The sequence below is a fragment of the Bubalus kerabau genome, chromosome 23, assembly GCF_029407905.1.
Source record: "Bubalus kerabau isolate K-KA32 ecotype Philippines breed swamp buffalo chromosome 23, PCC_UOA_SB_1v2, whole genome shotgun sequence".
In the NCBI taxonomy this organism is placed as follows: Eukaryota; Metazoa; Chordata; class Mammalia; order Artiodactyla; family Bovidae; genus Bubalus; species Bubalus kerabau.
Window position 1 is genome coordinate 30,813,565 of NC_073646.1, and position 20,522 is coordinate 30,834,086.

The 20,522-nt window shown below is 47.9% G+C and overlaps 1 protein-coding gene across 4 annotated transcripts in view; it reads right to left on the minus strand.

Annotated features, from left to right (window-relative positions):
• Positions 1-20,522, minus strand: part of AUTS2 (activator of transcription and developmental regulator AUTS2) — a 1,208,818-nt gene that overhangs the window by 92,871 nt on the left and 1,095,425 nt on the right. For all 4 annotated transcript variants that reach the window (XM_055562776.1, XM_055562775.1, XM_055562778.1 and 1 more), the window contains one exon: positions 9,298-9,349. In XM_055562776.1, the coding sequence (XP_055418751.1) occupies positions 9,298-9,349 (52 nt within the window). The remainder of the gene's footprint in view (positions 1-9,297; positions 9,350-20,522) is intronic.

The window sequence follows — 20,522 nt, forward strand, 5'->3', positions numbered from 1 at the left end:
ATTCAATATGGCTTCCATTTTCTGCCAATGGAACGAAAATTGACATCCTTCACTTCACAGGAGACAAATCCAACAGAGGAAGACTCCTTGTTAAACCCAAGTCTGTGAATAAAGTTTATGGATGAAGAGGCCTTCAGAGATCAACCAGAGAAGTCCAGCAGTGGACAATCCACACTTGGAAGAATCAAAAGCTGATATAAAACAAAAGAAATTGTATGGTTCAGCTTTTGGTGAGAGGAGCTGTATCATGGAAACAGCCTTTTCTGGCTGTAAACAGATAATGAGAAAATGATGTAGTCCTGGCTAAAATTAGGTTTCAGTGTTACTCTTCTGAGAGATGTGAGAGGTGATAGATAAGAGGGGTAAAATGTTTTCCAAGTGGCTTTTAAAGACATCCCAATATAACCGCCTCCCACATCAGCCTATTAACACGTACACTTGAGACATTTCCCTCTTCAAAAGGACTCTTAGAAAAAGCAATGATGTGCTCTCAGCCTCCTCCTCTATAAGACAGGGTTTACGAGGGTCAGAGATGTGAGTGCCCACGGGGCATCACTCCTTACTAACAGGCGCCCCTCCCACCTCCGCACGGATTTGGGCCTCGTGCTTATGTCATCGGTTGCTAGGGAAATGCCCCTGCTGGAAAATCCCAGGTTACTTCTAATAAAATTTGGCTGAAAAGGAACAACTGGTCCAATTACCGGCACGGGAATGGGCATGGAGAGTAGAAACATGGAGAAATTCATGTCTTATTAGAAGGGAAGGAAGTCAGAGATGTCTACAGCTGAGCCCAGCTGCCATGTAGTCGCCCTGATGCTTTTGTGGCAGCACCTGCTCAGACAGCGGTGGGCATCCTAGGTGAGGATGAAGATGTCGGGAAGACCCTCCACTGTCAATGGGAAATTCCTACTAACTTCCAGGGAACACAGAATACCTCAGCACGGCATGGTGGGAAAAGTCCTAGAGACCTGTTCTGGCCAATGAGATAGCTAGGAACACCACACAACACCACCAAGCTGAAACCTGAAGACACGTTCTATGATTCTGCCTCTGTTTTTTTCCTTCTACCAAGATAACTACCCTGAGGGCTGCTCCTCTGACCTGGGTACCAGAATAATGACAAGGGGAACCACAGCTGGTCCGCAAGCTGACACCTGATGTGAAGCTTTTGTTGGCCTAAGCTCAGCAGCATAATATGCCAAAGCAGATAAACAGAGACCCTATTAAGTGATGGAGAAGGGTTGTTCTCTGCAGAACAACCATGCCAGTGCAGGGGGTGCTGGATTCCTGGGCAGACTACCGGGCACTGGTAAAATGTTCATAAGAGAAAAGCACATGGAACGTGGCGGCTCTACACCCTCAGCTATTCTACTGAATAGAATTTTTTTCTGGCCATGAGGCTTTGCAGGATCTGTTTGCAACCGGGGACCAGGGATTGAACCTGGGCCCCAGCAGGGAAAAGCCCAGAATCCTAACCCCTGGGCCACCAAGGAACTCCCAATATTAATTTTTCAACTCCTGGATTCAGTTAATGCTGAGAGATTTACTCAAATGGAGAATTCTGCACATTATGGCCACAGTGGCCTGACAGAGCACCCTACTAAGGACTGGCCCCTTCCACTCCCACCCACAGGCTTCAGGAATTGGCAAGAAAGCATTTCTAGGAGAGGAGCCAGAGGCATAGCCACGTGTGGCCAGCTTCCCACTTGGAGGTACAATGAACCCCCAAACACAAATTGATGGACCCTTTCAGGCTTTAGAATGCATTCTCCTAGTAAGTCCAGGCACCCAGGTAATTGATGAAAGTCTAGTCTATGGATGGGGATTGGCTTGGGGGTGGGGGAGGGTATCAAATTTCTGAATTTGTACCCAGAATGTCCTTGGTGAATTCATGAAGTGGGTCCTCAATCGATTTCAATTGAGAACCACTGCTACTTGTTTAAAGCATACACTGGGCGAGTAGGCTTCAGACTTCAGTGGCTGCCCCAGGCTACATCAAAGACAGCTGAGCAAAAAGTTCAGGCACCATGAAATTAATAAAATTCATGTTGCACCCGCTCCACCACAGGTTCAGGAATAAACTGGTAAAAATTCAAAAGGCACAAAGGAGATTATTTGAGTGGGAAGCGATCATTTCTCCACTGAAAAATTCTGACATTTCCTTATACAGCATATTCACTGGGTTCATAATTCACCCAAGTTGCTTCCTGAGCCTGAGCGTTGCTGGGCTTTCTGAGTAATTGAGACAAATTTTGTTTGTTAAATAAATTCCAGGCGAGAGCATATTTGACTTATGCACAAGGAAAGAATTCTTATGTAAGCTGCACCACAATGGAGTTTTATCTTATCTGAGAACTTACTGCCGCTCGCCTGTGTGTGCTTTACTGCCAAAATAAAATAAATTGAATCAGCTCACACATGATAACATGCTCTTTCCTAACTCATACTAATTGCTTGGCTAATTGATGTTTGTTGAACTTTCTCCATTTCATTGAGTGATTAGGTACAAAGCTAACAGTTGACATCTGTAGGCGCTTAACTGGCGTCTGTAATTACTGTTAATGTTAAATAATTGTTAGTTAATTGGAGTGGTAACTGAGTGAATGGAATCCAGATTGTAAAGCAAAAAGAAACCTAGTTAAATAAACATACATTTTCAGAGAAAAACAACATTTTTCTGCAGTTGTCAGACACCAGAAATAATCCAGAGGCCATGGGATAGCCACGGGCTTCCTCCACGCAGGACACTCTCCAGGCCCGGGCTGACCTCACGCACTTGAAAGCTGTTACCAGCGAGGAGGCCCTTTGTCACTGAACGGTTCTCATTAAAGACTCTCCAGAACCAATTTGATGTTTTTTTTTTTTTTATGCCAAGAGTCTACTATGAGTGTGGATTACTTTCTGAGACAGGCGAATTCGACATCACTACCTAAACAAAGCACTTAAATATGAATGGAATGAAAACTGATTGGTCAACATTCAAGCGTCTTTGCTAATATTGCCAAGTATGGAGAAAAGTCTTTCCAAGAACGGTGGTGATTAATCAATAAAGTAAGGGAAGAGCTTTTCAGTGGGCTCAAAAATAAACAGTAGCGTGTAATCATCTGACTAAAAGAATGTTAGCCAGCGTACTAAAAAGCAGAGACATCATTTTGCCGACAAAGACCCTTCTAGTCAAAGCTCTGGTTTTTCCAGTAGTCATGTACCATATGAGACTTGAACCATAAAGAAGGCTGAGCGCCTAAGAATTGATGCTTTTGAACTATGGTGCTGGAGAAGTCTCTTGAGAGTCCCTTGGACAGCAAGGAGATCAAACCAGTCAATCCTAAAGGAAATCAACCCTGAATATTCATTGGAAAGACTGAAGCTGAAGCTCCAATAGTTTCGCCAACCTGATGTGAAAAGCCGACTCACTGGAAAAGACCTTGATGCTGGGAAAGATTAAGGGCTGGAAGAGGAGGAGGTGACAGAGGATGAGATGGTTGGATGGCATCACCAACTCAATGGACATGAGTCTGAACAGACTCAGGGGGATAGTGAAGGACAGGGAAGCCTGGCGTGCTGCAGTCCATGGGGTTGCAAAGAGATGGACACCACTTAGCAACGGAAAAACAACAATGCTCTGGTCCAGCTCAGAGGGGCGCTCAAGATCTGGGAATCTGGTCTTCTTTTAATTTATCTGGGAAAGTGGCACTGCTGTGAGAGTCCTACTCCAAAGACCCGCGCAAGATCAATTCAAATGCTCAGAATATCTTCCACCCCTGGGGCTGACATTCCAGTAACAGGATCCAACATGTACCCAGGATTCTGGACTATCTACATGCACAAGATCAGTGAGAGCTTAGGTACCACTTAATGGAAAATCATCTAATGGGAAACACTTTCTCAAAACATGGAATATATTTAGACCCTTCCTGGTGGTTTCACATTAAGAATACAAGGGGTCTATTTTCAAGAAGTCTCAAGGAATAAATCTATACAACAACCTAATTCTGTATGTAAGAGTCTGGCTCCTATAGGAAGGTCAATTTCCATAACAAAAGGAGCTGATTGCCTGTTCTCCGCAGTGTGGAGTAGGAAGGAAAACCCAACCACTCACAAGTCCTTTGTCTCCAATCAAGCACCAATTACCCTTCAATAGTATTTAATTTTCCTCATATCAGACATCTCTGTCTTCTAAAGACCCAGGAAAATGCTCTGAAACTCCAAAAAAAAAAGGTCCAGAGAAAGAAAAATAAAGAATGACTGAGTTTCCCTTCTGTAGGATTTAAGACAATACAAAAATGCGACTAATTTATAGAAGCTGAAATGAGCTCAGTTTATTCATGTGCACGTGGGGAATGAGCTTTACACATCGTGTTCTCCTTACAACGAAACCCAGGACACTACAAGAAATTGTAAAATGGTCTCCATATGTTTATTATAATTAGATTTTAAACTCTACATCCTTTTTTTTTTTTTTTAAAGAAAGCTATCCCATACTCAACTGCACTGTTTTCACTTACACAGAAAGCCCAGAATTATTTTAGGGGAGGAGCCTTGGTGGTAACTCTTACCTTTACTTGTCACCAAACCAAGGAATTCCCCCTTTGCGTCTAAACTTGATGAGTGAAGTGAGATCATTGCCATGAAAAGATTTTATTAGGTCCTCACTTCCTGAGCCTCATTCACAAGCAACATCTTTAGTAACTTTTCTTGCCTCATCTCAAATCTCAACCAATTTTTTAGCCTGGTTTTCCGTCTACGCTGGTGATAAAACCATATTGTCAAAGATACCCAAAGGCCCTACTAAATCTAAAGGCTCCGACCTCATCTGTGTCCCATGGAGACCCTTCAGTACAAAATTGACCCCAAGGAGAGGCCAGTGTATCCACTAAGGAGGTCCGCTGAGGCCTGAGAAAGGCCAACCAGTCCTGGTCAGGGAGATCAAGGTGGTTTCAGCACTGCGTCTGGTGCTCATCATAAGCAGCGAGTGCCCACCCGAGTCCCAGGGCTGACGTGGGGCAGGGGAGACGGGAACCTGACCGAGGAGGGTGGGTGGCTGCTCCTCTGCTGTCCACATTTCAGCAGACAGGGGATGCTCACTCATTGCAGAAGGGAGCACTAATCAGGGCCCTGTGCCCTTCCTGGATCGATCCCCACCCCAGCTACTCAAGAGAAGCACAGCTCTTTCATAGAGTGATGGGGTCAAATACACCTCCGGGCCCTGTCTCATCTCTGACTTGTCTTAGCTACAGGACAGATCCTGGAGAAGAGGCAACTCAGGGCCTTTTCTCTGCCCCTAACCTAGACCATGGACCCCACCAGGGCTGGGACCAGGGACACAGAGGGCCCCAGAGAGCACCTGACTTTTGTTCTTCTCCCTTCCACACATGGCTTCCCTTCTTTTCTTTCCTCCAGGAAGTTGCCTTGGAGCAACTTCAGAGTTTAAAAGAGATTAATGATGGTGGCAGGATGGGCATGTCTCCTAAGTGCTCACTCTCTGCATTCCTGCCTGTAGGTCAAAGTGGCAAAATCCCCAAGAAGTAGAGCCTAGAGTAGGTGTGTGAGTGTGTTCTCAGTTGTGTCTGACTCTCTGCGACCTCATGGATTGTAGTGCGCCAGGCTCCTCTGTCCATGGAATTTTCCAGGCAAGAATAGTGGAGCAGGTTGCCATTTCCTCCTCCAGAGGATCTTCCCAGCCCAGGGATCAAACCTGCGTCAGCTGTGTCTCCTGCATTGGCAGGAGGGCTCTTCACCACTGTGTCACCTGGGAACCCCTTAGAATACGTAAAGAAGGGTAATAAATGCTGGCTGGACACACTGAATTGACTGATAAGTTCGATCCTTTTAAGGATAAACAGTCCAGAATTTGGGGTACACGTCCTGTTGCTCCTGTAGCAGTTCAACCCACTAAATATGGACAAGAACTCAGTCTCTGTGTGTATGTCTGTCTCATTGGGAAAATCAATTTTTTCTTTGGCAGATGGTTGAGTCACAAAGACAGAAGGATTCATAAAATTCACATGAACATCCTGTAAACATTTGAACACATAAAGATTAAATACAGCAACCATGACCTTGATTAAAGTTACTATTTTTTTTCTAATGTCTCCAACACTAAGCCTTGCACTTTGCAGGTTCATCTCCCCACACCTTTGGACAAGCTGAATTCTCACTGAGCAAGTCATGTGTACCTACAAGCATGTGCCATTTGATTAATTTCTTTCAAAATGTGAAAAGGCATCAGAAAGAAGTAATGATTTGGAACACCTAAACACCAAAATCTTACTAGTCCTCCATTAAATCGGACGGGCTCTACAACAGAGAGAATCAGAACAAGATCAAAGAGGCAGAGGGATAGGAAACCTTCGAGGTGCCTACTGTTTCAGCCCTTCCCCCTCACCAACTAATTGTCTTATCCCCACCAGACACATTGGCCCAGGACTCCGTTCTGCTATGATTGAAAAGTCTGACCTAAAGAGGCGAAACGATTTACTCCAGCTCACAAACAGACTGATGGGACTTGAGCCATGACCCCTGCGGCTTCAGTCAGAGCTACATCCCCCCGACCTCGGGGGGCCCAACATCAAAGCTGTGCCCCCACCAACCCCGCACCACAATCAGCTTGTGAGATTAGCACTGCCCTCCCACAGTGAAATTTTATGGACCAAATCTTCCTGCCGCAGGGGCTCAGCAGCATAATCTCGCCAGCAGCTTAAAGCCACGCTTCTGGAAGGCCGGAGCCCGGTGGGGCTCCAGAGAGGGAGAGGTGGTGTGTGGCTTTAAACATCTGGAGGGGGGAGCACACACGTGTCAGCTGCCCTGCACTCTTGTCAGACCGTTCAACAAGCCCAGGCTCTGAGGATTCTCCCAGCGGTGTTTGTTACCTGGTGTAAATTTGCCCTTTCTTACATGGCTTTTTATTGCTCTTGGCTAAGAATACTGGACAGAGTCGGGAGACCAGACTTGCGGGCGGGGCAGGCCGCTTTTGCAGAACTTGAACTTGATGCCCCTGAAGCTGACAGTTCCTTGAAGGCCTTGTCAACCATCCACCCGGTAAACACTGCCGCTACCCGGAGTGAAAAACAGACCCAAACCCACAGGCACATAGCAAGGCTCCCTGCACCTGTCTTCTGGAACTTGTTTTCCTGATATTTAGCAGTGTGAATACTAATCCCCTTAACAAAACTGCCCCCACACTCCCCTCCCTCCCCGCCCCACCCCCTGCTTCATCTCTTTCTCTCCAGGGAGGAGGGCGGGTGCTGGATACCAGTCCCTCTGTTTGGCACCACCTGGATTTGCGTTGATTCCGGCTCTTGTCATTCATGTTACCAACATGAATTAGCATAAGACGTTAAGGGGAAACTCTGGAGGAGCCAAGAAAGGCCATTTTGATGGAAATAAGGGGCAAAGGAATAATCTGCCATCAACTAAAATGCTTATTTGTGTATGGTTTCCCAAGAAAAGCTTAGGGGAAAAAAAAAATAAAAAAGCCTGTGTTGATTTTAGTGTACACAAAGAAACCTTAATCCTTTCAAGGCAACTAAATCACCCCCAGAAAAGCAGCTCAGAAGAAAGGCACCCTGTCAGAAGGAGGACTATTCACAACCAAATAGATGCCACAAATCACACTCTGTAAGTAAACAAAAATAAGAATGTGGGAGACTTTCGATTGGAAACGGGGTGGGGTGCGGGATAGGGGGAGCAGGAGGGAAGACGCAGAGGGAAGGAGGTCACGCACGGCTGCTCTGCCACCCAACCCTCCTCCTGGGCCCTGAAGGGCGCCTTTCAACCCCCTGAGGGCAGCCGGGCCTCAATGCAGGCCCCCGAGCCAACGCTCAGGCCAGGGCTGGCTGATCCCAGAGAGGGGACACACATTCCAGAGCTTTCCCAGCAAGCTGGCAAAAGACAGACACAGTCACGTGGGCTGCGGGGGTCCTGCGGAAGAGGGTGGGCAGGTGTCACTGAAACAGACCACCTCCTTCCAAGGACCTCAGGTCCGCCTTAGGGTCCTCCTCCTCCTGTCTTACAGGGACCCACGACCATCTACCATCCTCTTCCCTTGTCAAAACGAGCAATAAACAATCGCACATTTTCCCATATGAGCCCTGTACGCTATGAACTGCCATGTACCTTCTTTTATTGGGCTTTTAGCATTATGGACAACAAATTTATACAAACTTTCAGTCCATCAAAATATACGATGACAGATAAAACTGGAATACTCCATTATGCAATAAAAAAAGATAAAATTCAATATGACAATAATTCTGGGAGTAACAGCAATCACATAAGCATGCACACCTCCAGGGAACGCTAAACAGAATGTACTATTTAAAATCGCAGTTGGTTCGAATTCTGAAATAATCGGGGAGCTCAAAATAACTGCACTTCGGAATGTGTCTGACTAACCAGCTAGCAAAAACGCTAGCCAAGGCCACTGGAGAATGTGTGGACATGGTTTCAAATATCACTTCATGAAGGCCCAGCCCTGTTCAAACTAGCCAGTATCCTCCAAGTAACACAGAAGGTGGCCAGGACGGGAAACATACATTCTGCATTTAGCAAGTACGATGAAACATCACGTTCTACAGTGGAGAGAAAGAGATCAAAGAGTTTATATAATTTATACCTTTCAAAGAATACATCTTTGCAAAAACCCGGTATTAGAAATTCCCTTAAATTTCATTATTTCCAACAATACTGCAACCAATGAAAACTGCCCAAAAACCTATTGGTAGTGATTTAAGATAAGTTTCCCCTTAATGTACTGCGATATCATTAGCCTCTCTCAGTCTCTACTGCAGTTTTGAAGAAATTAATGGAATAGCACGTATTTAAATTTTGCCCTCTTGCTCGTTTATTAACTTCACAGAAAGCCCACAGCAGAGTAAGGCTTGGTTTATGACCATAATCCTGTGAATACTAAACATGTACTGATTATTAGAGTCTGCGGTACAAACCAGCTATTTATCGTTCTCCAACTGCTGGGTAGTTGATAACTAACAATAAAGTTAAGGCATCTTGAGAATGATTATTCTCCATGATCACTTCCTACATTAAATGAAAGTCACAGAGACGTAGTCATTTCTTAGGCAAATCAATTTAAATAAGGATTCAATGTGTTCTTTCACAATAAACTGTTTTGGGATACATCATGAGAGCACAGATTCTGTCTCAAGCAAAAATACAAATTATGAACTGGAGCTCCAGAATGGTAAGGGGTGACCATTGTTCTTTCTGCTTTCATTCAAGGCAAAGACAACAGAACAGATAGGGAAATAAAAGCTGCCACTCAGATTTAAGGGTTCTTACCTTTGTTTACAATAACAGTATTGAAGAGTTTTTCAGAGCTGGCATCTGAGGCCTGCAACACAAGAAGGCGGGAAAAGCGTGATCACTGTCATGAATACGGTCACTATCATCATCACTATTATTTTAAATCAATTTACTCCGTTTCTGAAAAGCCTTAAAAGGAAAGTAGTAATTTCTCCCAATCCTCCATAAGGTGGTGCTGGTTGACTGCATGAGGCAGACCTGCAGTGCAGCTATTTGCTAAGGGGGAAAAAATCTGATTTAAAAAATGTGTCCTTATTAGACATATTATCTGTGCAAAACATATTTCTATGAGATGATACACAAAGCAATTCAGCTCATTCACATAATGATTTTGCAATTTCATTGACAGATCATTATTTTGGAAACAGTACTTTTTCCCACATTTGCAGACATGCCTGTTTTTCAATTTTCTCTCAGAAACCAGAAATGCCTATTCTTTAACACTAAGCCTCTCCTCACTAAAAAGTGTTGTCCAGCACTCCCTGAAATTTGTTTTTAAAGATTTATCTGATGACCCCGAGGTCCTTGTCCCCTGTGGTAACCAGGACGACCTTGGTGTTGAAATGAAACCCAGCCGACCTGCCTAACACGCCGACACTATATACGCTGTCAGCATTATTTCCTTTCCATTTTCTAGAAATCATCTCTGCTAATTATTACAGTGGCTCCAGGAAAGTGAAATAAGCCTGTTTAAACAGCAAGAGTAAACCCAATTTAAATTATACACTAATGTTCTGGAAAATCAACATAAAGTCGGTTTGGAGGAAAATGCTATGATGTTTCAGAAGCACTATACTTCTACAATTTGAAAAATTAAAAAAAAAATAAACTTAAAAATTAAGCAGCTCCATCATGAAATAGATAATGTATCTGCATTTAAAGTTATAATGGTTATATTTACGCTATTTTTGCTACCCAACCCTTGTAAGAAATCACTGATTTTCACACTGTACACACAGAGATGCATGTTTTGACAAAGCAAAGCATAGAATGGTGAATAAATCTAGAGAAAACATAAGAGAAGGGGAGAATTTGAAATGCAACATATTCAGACTCTGGAGCTGGCTTTTGGGGACAAAGAAGATACTCAATGTAGTCTTTTTGTGCTATGTTGACAAAGATGAGACATTCCTGTGTGATCCTTATGTCTGAAGCGAACAAGTTATAGTTCTCAATGTAAGTGATACAGAAAGACATAAAATATTGTTACTATGACTATTTCCCCCTTTATTTTAATTCTAATCTTCCTACTGTAAGGGTGGTTCTGAAGATTAATAGATCAAGAAAAAATGAATGTATGTGCAAAACAAGTGCTGAACTACATACACTCATACATAAGCAGTTTAAAATAAAATAAATCCTAGACAGATGCTTCCTTTTATTTTGCATGAATAAAACATATGCCAAGGGCCTTCCTGCCATTTTAAATTAAATAAAATTGCATATCATAGTAGCTTTTCATAAAAATAAACCGCCAAAAAAGTGTTGCATGGAGGGGGAAACAAGCTATGCATGAAACAAATCAAGAATACTGAGGTATAGAAGCAAAAATCACAGAAACAGTGTTGTCCTTATTGTAACATATAGTGAGATTTCTAGGAACATGAGTTTCCCAGCTAAAAACTTGGAGCAAAGAGCGTTTCACCATTACTTGATGAAAAAGTGTCTCTTCAAATTAGAATGGCTATGTTAAATTCATGGCTTACACTACAGCTGATATTTTTAAAAGGAAAAAAGGGGAGAGGCTGTTAATTGAATCTGTTTGCCAAAATGCAATAACCCTTGCAGATTTGAGGACTACCTATTAAAATGAGTCTCACTGGGCCAAAGCACCATAGAAACAAAGTACTGTATCATCAATGCAAAAAACACCCGGCAAGGAGAGACGGCTCCTGATCCAGCTTTTATTTGCACTTGGGGTATGTGTGTGTGTGTGTGTGTGTGTGTGTTAGAAAAGAAGGGAGAGATCAAACAGGACAGAAGCTGGAGGTGAAGAGGCCCTTTGGCTGGCTTGCACACCCTCCTTGGGGGCTGCTACCCTTGCGTCACCTCCACACCATATTCTCAAGTAGCCAGTTTAGTGATCCTTATGTCTGAAGTGAACTTAGAGGATGTGATTATTATGATGCCATCCAGTAAGTTATTAAGGAAATGAGTCTGACAGGATATTCCGAACTACTTAGGAGTAATGTTCTCTAATAAAAGCTTCTCCAGCCCTTTAATTTTCTGATACATGTCACAAAGCCCTTTGGCAATTGGGGAGGGGTGGGGATGGGTGTCTCAGAAAGGCCTCTGGTGGAAAAACACCCCAAAGAAAATGACTGTAATGGGACTTCGGCTAATCAGAAAAATGATCTGGAGCCCTTTTTCTCCCATCCAGGTGGTTACCACTATGGCGGACCACAGTCCTGAAAAGTCAGAAAAGAGCTTCTCCACCAAAGTCTTAAGCAGGAACTACAAGGAAATGCTTTGCTTTTTTTCTCCATGAACTTTCAAATTTGACTTGCGCTCTAAAGCATTTGTGCAAATTTGTGGTTTCTGGGATCTTAATCTTAGTTTTCTTTTTCATTATTTTTAAGGGAAAAGTCTGTAGTTCTTTATATTACCTGGACCTTTTTCCTCTTTTTTTTTTTTTTTTTAATCAGGGACGACTAATGGTAACCTGGTGAGCCAAGAGTTAGCTGCGAGCACAGCTTTTTCGTTTCTACTAACACGGGGGCATCTTTACATATTGAAGATCTTTAGATTTCGCTCGCCATTTCGCTTCATCCCCCTCACTCCGTTTTGGAGAGCCAAGGCGTTGTAGCCGCTATATCTAAAAATGATAGAAAAAAAAAAAAAAAAGCTCTCTTTTGACTGCTTTTTATTTGGGGGAGGGGGATGGAAACCGATTTAAAAAAACAACACACACTGAAAAATGACTCGACGCTGTACCGGGTGTTTAAAGAAAAGTTAAACTAGTCAAACAGATTGAAGAAAAGAACACAGAGAATGAGGAAAACGAATAAGCCTTCCGAGCAGACAGGGGTGGGACGCGGCCGCTCCGGTTCGAGGTCCACCTTAATTCCCTTCGGCCTCGGATCTCGGGCCCCAGCACCCACACCCGCACGAGGAGGGGATCTCCAACAAGAAAAGACAAACATCCTCTAAACTTAAGCGCGAGTTCTTTGCCCAATTGCGGCGATCCCGAGCCCAGATCTCCTTTCGCTTCCCTTGGCACCGCGTGCGGGCCAGGATCCCGACCTCGGCGCGGGGAAGCGCTACCCGGGGAACCGGCGGCGAGCGCAGCGCCTAGGTCTCCAGCCCGAGCAGGCGCCGGCCCAGCCCCAGCCGGAGGCAGGCGGAGCCCCTCGGGGCGGGTGGCGCCGGGGCGGCTGGGGTCTCCGGGCACCACGGCGCAGCTCCGGCCGCCCGAGCCCGGAGGGCCAGGGGTGGAAAGTACAAAGGCGGGCGCCCGGGCCGCGGAGGGAGGGCAGGCGGGCAGCCGGGCAGGAGGGAGGAGGGGTGGGTGGCGGCGGGGGGCTCGAGTGCGCCAGACGCGAGGAGCCCGCCCGCCCCTGCCACCGCTGCCCGGCCGCCGCCAACAAAAGACCCCCGACTCCCTTCCGACCGCGGGCGCCGAGCGAGGCAGCCGCGCGCCTCCAGGGCTGCATTACCTGGTCGCCAAGGGTTAAGCGGTCCTGTCAGCCCCAAGTTCATGGTTTGATTCCAAAGCAAGGCTCCGGTGGGGGGGATCGTCAGAGACCAGGGGGGAAATCAGCCAAATACGAAGAGAAAACGCCCAACTCCGACCCGGCTCGGTCCGCGCGGGTCTCGGCTCCTTTCTCGACGAAAGTCTGGAAGCGGGTGCACGCCAACCAAATCCCAACGAGCGGCGGCTCCGGGGCGGCCGAGCGCCCGCGCCGCGCGCACATCCAGCCCGGCCGAGGCCAGGCGGGCGACCGGCGGGCGGCCGGGAGGGAGCGCCCGGCCCGCGTTCGCCCAGCTGCCTCCCGGCTGCTACTGCGGCGCGCGGGGCCGGCGGGGACTCGAGTGGCGTCCCGGGCGAGGCGGAGAGGAGCGGCCTGAGCCGCGGCCTCGGCGCGCGGAGCTAAGAGCGAGGCGGCGGCGGCGGCGACAGGACAAAGGAGACCATGTGCGGAGGGGAGGAGGGAGAGGGAGGAGGAGTGCGCGCGGCGGCGGCGACGGCGGCTTCTCCCCGGCGGCTGCCTCGGGCTCCCCGACTGCCGCTCCCGCCTGTCTAGCCACCCCGCGGGCCGACCGGTCCCGGTCCCGCCGCCGCCACCGCCGTCGCGGCGCTGGAGGAAACGCTCCGGGAGTCCTTATTCGGGGCCGATCTCTCCGGCGCGCTGCGCTGGCGGCGCTGCAGCGTTCGGGTAGCCGGGCGGACTGCGCGGGGCCCGCGGCGACTCCCGGCCGGAGCTCGCGGGCAGGCGGGCGGGAAGCGCCCGGGGCTGGTTGGGCTCCGGCCCGGGCTCCGCTCGCGGGCGCCTGCCTTTCCCGCCGGCTCGCCGCTCAAGTGAACTCCATCGGCGGCCGCCGCCGGCGCCGCGGGCTCCCTGGCTGGACGGGTGGCGGGCGGGGGCGGCGGCGGCACGGGGCCCCTGGCTCCGGACTTCGCTCCCCGACTGCGCCAAGCGCGCCTGCTCCAGACGCTCGCAGCTCTCGGAGCGGGACTTCCTCGGCGCGCGGAGCCCGAGCCGCCGGTGCCACCGCCCCTCCTCCGTCCCGCCCAGCGCGCCCCGCCCCTCGCCGCCCCTCCTCTCGGCCCGGCGCCGGGTCGGCCCCGCGGGGGCGCAGTCCCCGGGTGCGACATCGACAGCTGTCGCGGCTCCCCCCGCGGCTCGGGCCCGAGGTCCCCACGGCCGCCTTCCCGGCGGGCGGGCGCGGTGGGAACTGCAACGCCCCGCGCCCTCCCCGCAGTTGTCGCTTCCAATACTGCGCGCGGCTGGGGAAAGCCACTAGGCCCGCGGTCTAGGCCGGTCACGTCGGTAAAGAGCAGGCTCTCTGGGCGGTTCCGAGGGCTCGACGAGAAAGTGATGGGGGTAAACCGCATGGCACACAGTAGGTGCTCAAGAGTAGTAAGTCCTTTGTTGAAAATGAGGGGGCGGGGGTGGTCAGAGTCTAGTATTAGTAAAAAAAAAAAAAAAAAAGTCTTAATCCAACCTTATCTCCACCTGATCAAAGGCTGGGCTACAGTTTGTTTGGTCTCAAAGGTAACAGTGCATGGCCTGGCGGTCCACAAATCCCCACCCACCGCCCACTTCAAATACACTGGCATTTATACCCTCCCCTCAACAAAAGCTTCCAGGTGGCTCAGTGGTAAAGAATCTGGCTGCCAATGCAGCAGATGCAGGTTCCATCCCTGGGTCAAGAAGATCCTCCGGAGAAGGCAATGGCAACCCACTCCAGTATTCTTGCCTGAGAATCCCATGGACAGAGGAGTCTGGGGGGCTACCGTCCACCGGTGGCAAAGAGAACACAGTTGAACAAGTGAGAGCGACATCAACCAACATGGAGAGGGCTTCTGCCAACAAATGCAGGATAAGGACTGAAGCAGTGCCACAGCCTAGCTGTGCAGGGATGAACATTTATCATCACTGTGTTCTCCAGGGCCTGGAGCGGGGAGAGGGGCTGAATGACTGCAATCTTGGCCCCTGGTGGATTCCCCTGAGCAACACACTCCGACCAAAGCACCCGTGTGTCCAGTCTGGTGGGTCCCTGGGTAGGATTCTGGCCTTCTTTACTCACTGTCCCAATCACAGAGTCCCCCAAAAGAGTACCAGGCCATACACAAGGGGTGAGGAGACCCTCTGCAAACACCTGGAATTTTCATTCCACCCCAGCTGCTTGGCAGGGCTCCCTCCTTGGTGCACAGGAAAATGGCTGAGATTTCCCCAGCACAAGGCAGAAAGGCAAGCAAGGCTGAGGCCGCACCTGGGAGGAAGTTCAGCATGCATACAGGAGCCATGTGAGGGTGGGTGAGAGAGCAAGGGACGGGGCTGGGAGTGATGTACACATCATCCAAATGACACGGAGAGGGTTTCAAGCAGGCACGTCCATTTGAAGGAATGTTGAACTCCATCCCAACTTCACCTCTTTGAAGTTGAATATCCATCACTGTTTGATTTCATGGCACTCTTGAGAAACCTCTCAAGGGGAAAAAAGTGGGTACTTGCTGTATGGCATACATTTTCTTTCCCCTTCAACTTCCAAATACAATTAATTTTGGAAATAAGAGGCACTGTCTCTCTTGCTTCACAACACACCCTCAAACCCAAATGGTAGCACTATGTGGTGTTTTTGTTTTTTTTTTTTTTAATTTTTTTTCTTAAAAGATAGATCATAGAGATTTTTCTCTACCCTGACTCCCAGAGTAATCAGAAGGGAAGATGTCTCCGAAGGTGTGAGTCTGGAGTTGACTATTCCAATTGCTTACAATATGCGTCAAAAACTAGCTGAAGCCCTCAAGCCAGAGGGTATTCATTCTGAAGTTGTGGGTACAATACCAAGATAGCTCAAAGACAAACATTAAATTTTCAAAAAAAGACATTTAAATATTGTTTTTGGGGGGGAGGGGGGAGCAACCAAAATGGGACTGTTTTCCTGTCTTGCTCGCTAATAAAATGAACATTATGGGGAAGAAAAGGCCTCAGCTCCTGCCCCGTCCCCTACAGGGTAAACTGAGGCGCACAAACAGCACCGGGCAACTTTGCCGACCGACTCAAACCACCACTTAGCCCTGTAAAGTGCAGTCATCGGGCCACACAGCTGACACTTGCCACGCCCTGCAGTAGATTGTCATCTCTGATTATCAGGGATCAGACCTCAGAGGAAAGCCTGGGACTGATCTACATGTGTCTCTGGGTCTTGATGATCTACAGTCAGGAGGAATGCAGAACCGCTGGGAGCTGAGCCTCTAGAGAACCCACAGACTGGACCTCCGCACCACTGCGTCAGTATTAACCCCGCTGGCGCCCCGCACCCTGCCGCAGTGCCTACCCCGCCACTTTGTCTCATTCTCAGCCTCTCACTAGACCCAGGAATGGGCCCATTCTGATTGTGTTCCAAGTTGCTCTATACCCCCTCTTCTCTAGCAGGGAGGAAAGCAATGTCAAAACTGGAAGGGAGTGGCTAGAGGGACAGCATCAGAAGCAGAGGGAAGGAAGCAAGAAGGAAAAGAAAAAAAAAAAGGTCATCCACACACTGGGTGATGGATCTGGTCAAAGATCTGACTTGCAAGCTTTATTATGTTTTTCCCTTAGCTTCCCTTTATTGGAATTTTAATCTACAGATTAGAAAGTCAAAGGCTGGCAGCTACCCTGTCTGTTATATTTAGAAGGTTTAACGCACTGAGCACTAATGACTTAATGTCACCTTCAACCTCTGAACCAGATCTAAGAAGGGCAAGTCTCACAAAGGGGTGGCCCTGACTAGAAGCAGATAGTAAGATCATGGATTCAATGGTCTTTCTGGGATTAGATTATTTCAGAAACAATGACATTTTTTTTTTTCTTGGTTACGCCACCCAGCTTGTAGGATTTTGGTTCCCCAAGCAGGGACTGAACCCGGGCTACAGCAATGAAAGCCTGGAATCCTAACCACTAGGCCACCAGGGAACTCCCAACAAGTTTTAATATACAACCAAAAATCTTAGGAAGCCACCTCCCTGGTGGCTGAGATGGTAAAGAATCTGCCTGCAGTGCAGGGGACCTGGGTTCGATCCCTGGGTGGTAGAGATCCCCTGGAGAAGGGAATGGCTATCCACTCAGGGATTCTTGCCTGGAGAATTCCATGGACAGAGAAGCCTGGAGGCCTACAGTCCATGGGGTCGAAAAGGGTCAAACATGACTGGTTTAGAGCGACTAAACCACAACACACATACACAAATCTGAGGCAAGTCTATGATTAATCAGTAAAAAAATTTTTATAAGCTAAATTGAAATATGGAGACTTCCTCATGAATTCTCAAACTCTATCTAAAGACAAACTAGGAAGTTCTTCTAAATCATTCTAAAATGGCAGTATTAAAACTTAAAATATGAAATTTGATTCAACTTGTATCACAAACTACCAGACTGAGACTAAACATTTTTTGATAAGATAGTTCTTATAAATTCTGATTTTCTGTCAAGTATCTTATATAGAAAAAGTGCATTAATTTCAAGGTGTTCTACCTCACAAATATAACTTCAGTCACTCCCTAAAAGAACACATGCTGGGTGATCCTTGGAGTGGTTTAAAGGAAGAGGAAGTCTTTACAAAAATTCCCTCCAGTTTTTCTGTGTTAAATTACGTAGTTTGAAAAGACTAGGAAAGAGGTGTGATAACATGAATTTTGTCTCCCAATTAGCCTTGGAAAAGATGTCACCCCACCTGACTTACTTCTGAGTCTCCTAGAGGCTTGATCTTTTCAAATTCTAAAGTTTTTCAAGCGTTAAAAATACAAGTTTTGACTTGTTCTTTGGGGAGAGGTTAAGAGCCAGCGACTGGCCTCCATCCTGACCTTGTCATTTCTGAGCCAGGAGACCCTGGGCAAAGCTCTTCTCTCTCCCAGCTCAGTTTCCTCACCTGTACAATGAGGGGACAGTAGCGTCTATACTTTACAGAGCTCCTGTCAGTAACAACCCCCGGCACGCAGTAAGCAGGATGTATGTGTTGGCTACCGTAATGCAAGATGACATTTTTGGGGCTTCCTTGGTGGTAAAGAATCCGCCTGCCAATGCAGGAGACGTGGGATAGGTTTGATCTCTGATCCAGGAAGATCCCACATGCCTTGGAGCAATGAAGTCCCTTCCCCACAACTACTGAGCCTGTGCTCTAGAGCTCGGGAGCCTCAACTACTGAGCCCACGTGCCTGGAGCCCGGGCTCTGCAACAAGAGAAGCCACCACAATGAGAAGCCTGCACAGCACAACTACTGAGAGCCCCTGCTCGCCGCAGCTAGAGGAAACCTGGGCACAGCAACGAAGACTCAGTGCAGCCAAAAGTAAATGAAAAAATTATTAAAAAAAATTAATACTCTCTATTTCAGAGACCAACAAAATAAGAGTATCTTCTGGTATGGCTGCAATGTCTGCGGCCACGCCTTCTATGGAATTCCCTCAACAGGGACCACCACGGTCATGATGAGAAGAACCACGTGAACATCATAAGTGACACCAATCCCCAGCAGGGCTGACAGTGGTTTGCACCATCTGTACCAGAGCAGAGAACCCCACCTTACACAGGCTTTACTGTCAACGGTTCCACTAGATAAAGCCCGAACCTGGCTACAGATTACTGCATAGCCTGGGCCACATAATAAGGTGGGAGGGATGGGAATCACGTGGATCTTCCTGATGGATTATAAAGTCCAACCTTGGATCAAGCAGAATGTTTTCAGAGTTTGCAAGGCGCTAAGACGTAATCAACCTCCTAAGGGTAAGGGCATCAATTTCTTCAACTAGGAAATAGCAGGCATCCCAGTGATGTCATTTTGACGTGTTAAACTGACATTTCCGGTTTAAACAGGCTCACAAACACAACACTGGAAAGCACCCAAACTCCAAATAAATAAACAAACAGGCCCGGTTTTGTCTCTAACCATACAAGTGGTTTCTTATTGGCGCAGAAGCGTGTTTTTTGGTTCTCAAGGTGCAGGAGAACCACTACCTCAATTTGGTTTTGAACTTGATCGTACAAGGGCTGTCTCTCTGCAACTCTGTTCAGGCCACAGTCACATAGAAGGGACAGACATGTGTCTGGAGACAGGGGTCGAGGCTTTATTATCTGTCTGGGAGGGTTTAACGGGAGCCCGTTCCCTGGGATCGGCCTTCTGTCTGCACCTACCTGGCTTCTTCTGGATAACTCAAGTCTTAGGATGTGATCACATGCTGTGTGCCCCACATGGTACTAGGAGGCCTACCTCAGAAGAGGCATGATGGGAAAGGATGGCTGGCGGCTGCTGGCCGAGGTTTTCCCATCCTATTTCTGAGGCTGCAGGCGCCTGACCAATCTCTGGGCACCTGCTGAAGTGGAGGGGGACACAGGGCAGAAGACAGACGCTGAGAAGCTGAGAAGAGGGACCTGCAGGTTGACTGTGGAGCCTGGGGCCTCCCTACCCATGGCTGGCGACCAACAGCCCCGGGTGGAGAACCGAGTCAACAGGTTGCTTGTCAACAGGAAGCGGAGAACTCGCTGGGAGCAAGCTGGTCCTGCTTCCCACCTCTTCAAATTCCTGACTTTGCAAGCGGTCCAGCCCAGACATGAAAACTCTTGCAGGGTCCCAGGAATTTCTCCCATGCAGGCCAGTTCATTTTGCGCTAGGGATCGTGCCCTCCTCCTCCAGTGATGCACAGCGAGCCAACCCTCTGTTGTTGCTCAGTCGCGTCCGACTCTTTGCGACCCCACGGACTGCTGCACGCCAGGCTTCCCTGTCCTTCACTGTCTCCCGTAGTTTGCGCAGACTCAGGTCCATTGAGCTAGTGATGCCATCCAGCCATCCCATCCTCTGTCGCCCCCTTCTCGTCCTGCCCCCAATCCCTCCCAACCCTGGGTGGCCTCAGACGCCTCTGCTCTGTGCCTCGCATCCACCCTGAACAGGCCATCTCTAAATGGCAGCCTCATTACTCATCACTCTGAAAGGAGACTGCAGTAGCTCATGCTCTTACTGCCGTAAAGCAAAAGTCTCTACCATTACATGCCTGTGTTGCTACAATTGATCACGGTGCTGCACCGAGAGAGAAGTAAATAAACAGAACTGGGTTAGTTTATGATGCACACGATTGAGACGCAGGGGGGAATAAATATTTTCCGAGTGTAGGAGTCAAGAAAAAGAATTTTACTTTCAAACTTCACAGTGTACTATAAACTACAAAGGGGAAAAACTATAAGAAACCATAAAATATCTCTTACCTAGCCACCAAATCTACATTAAAGTATTAATATTCAGAAGCTGACAGTCCCACAAAGAAAGGCAATGAAAAAACAAACAAACCACCCATTCAATCTCTGCTGGTGTCCCTCAGTGGAATCTTAACTTTTCACAGAAGGGCACAAGAGCAGGACGATGGGGGCCGTGCCTGCCTCGTGCCCACCTGGGTTTTTCTCCCTTCTCCATCAGACCATTCAGCACTGAGGGGTGCTTGTGATCCAGGGTCTAGAGACCTGCATTTGCTATGCAGTTCTGTTCCCTGAGGCCAGGTAGTCACCCCATCCTAG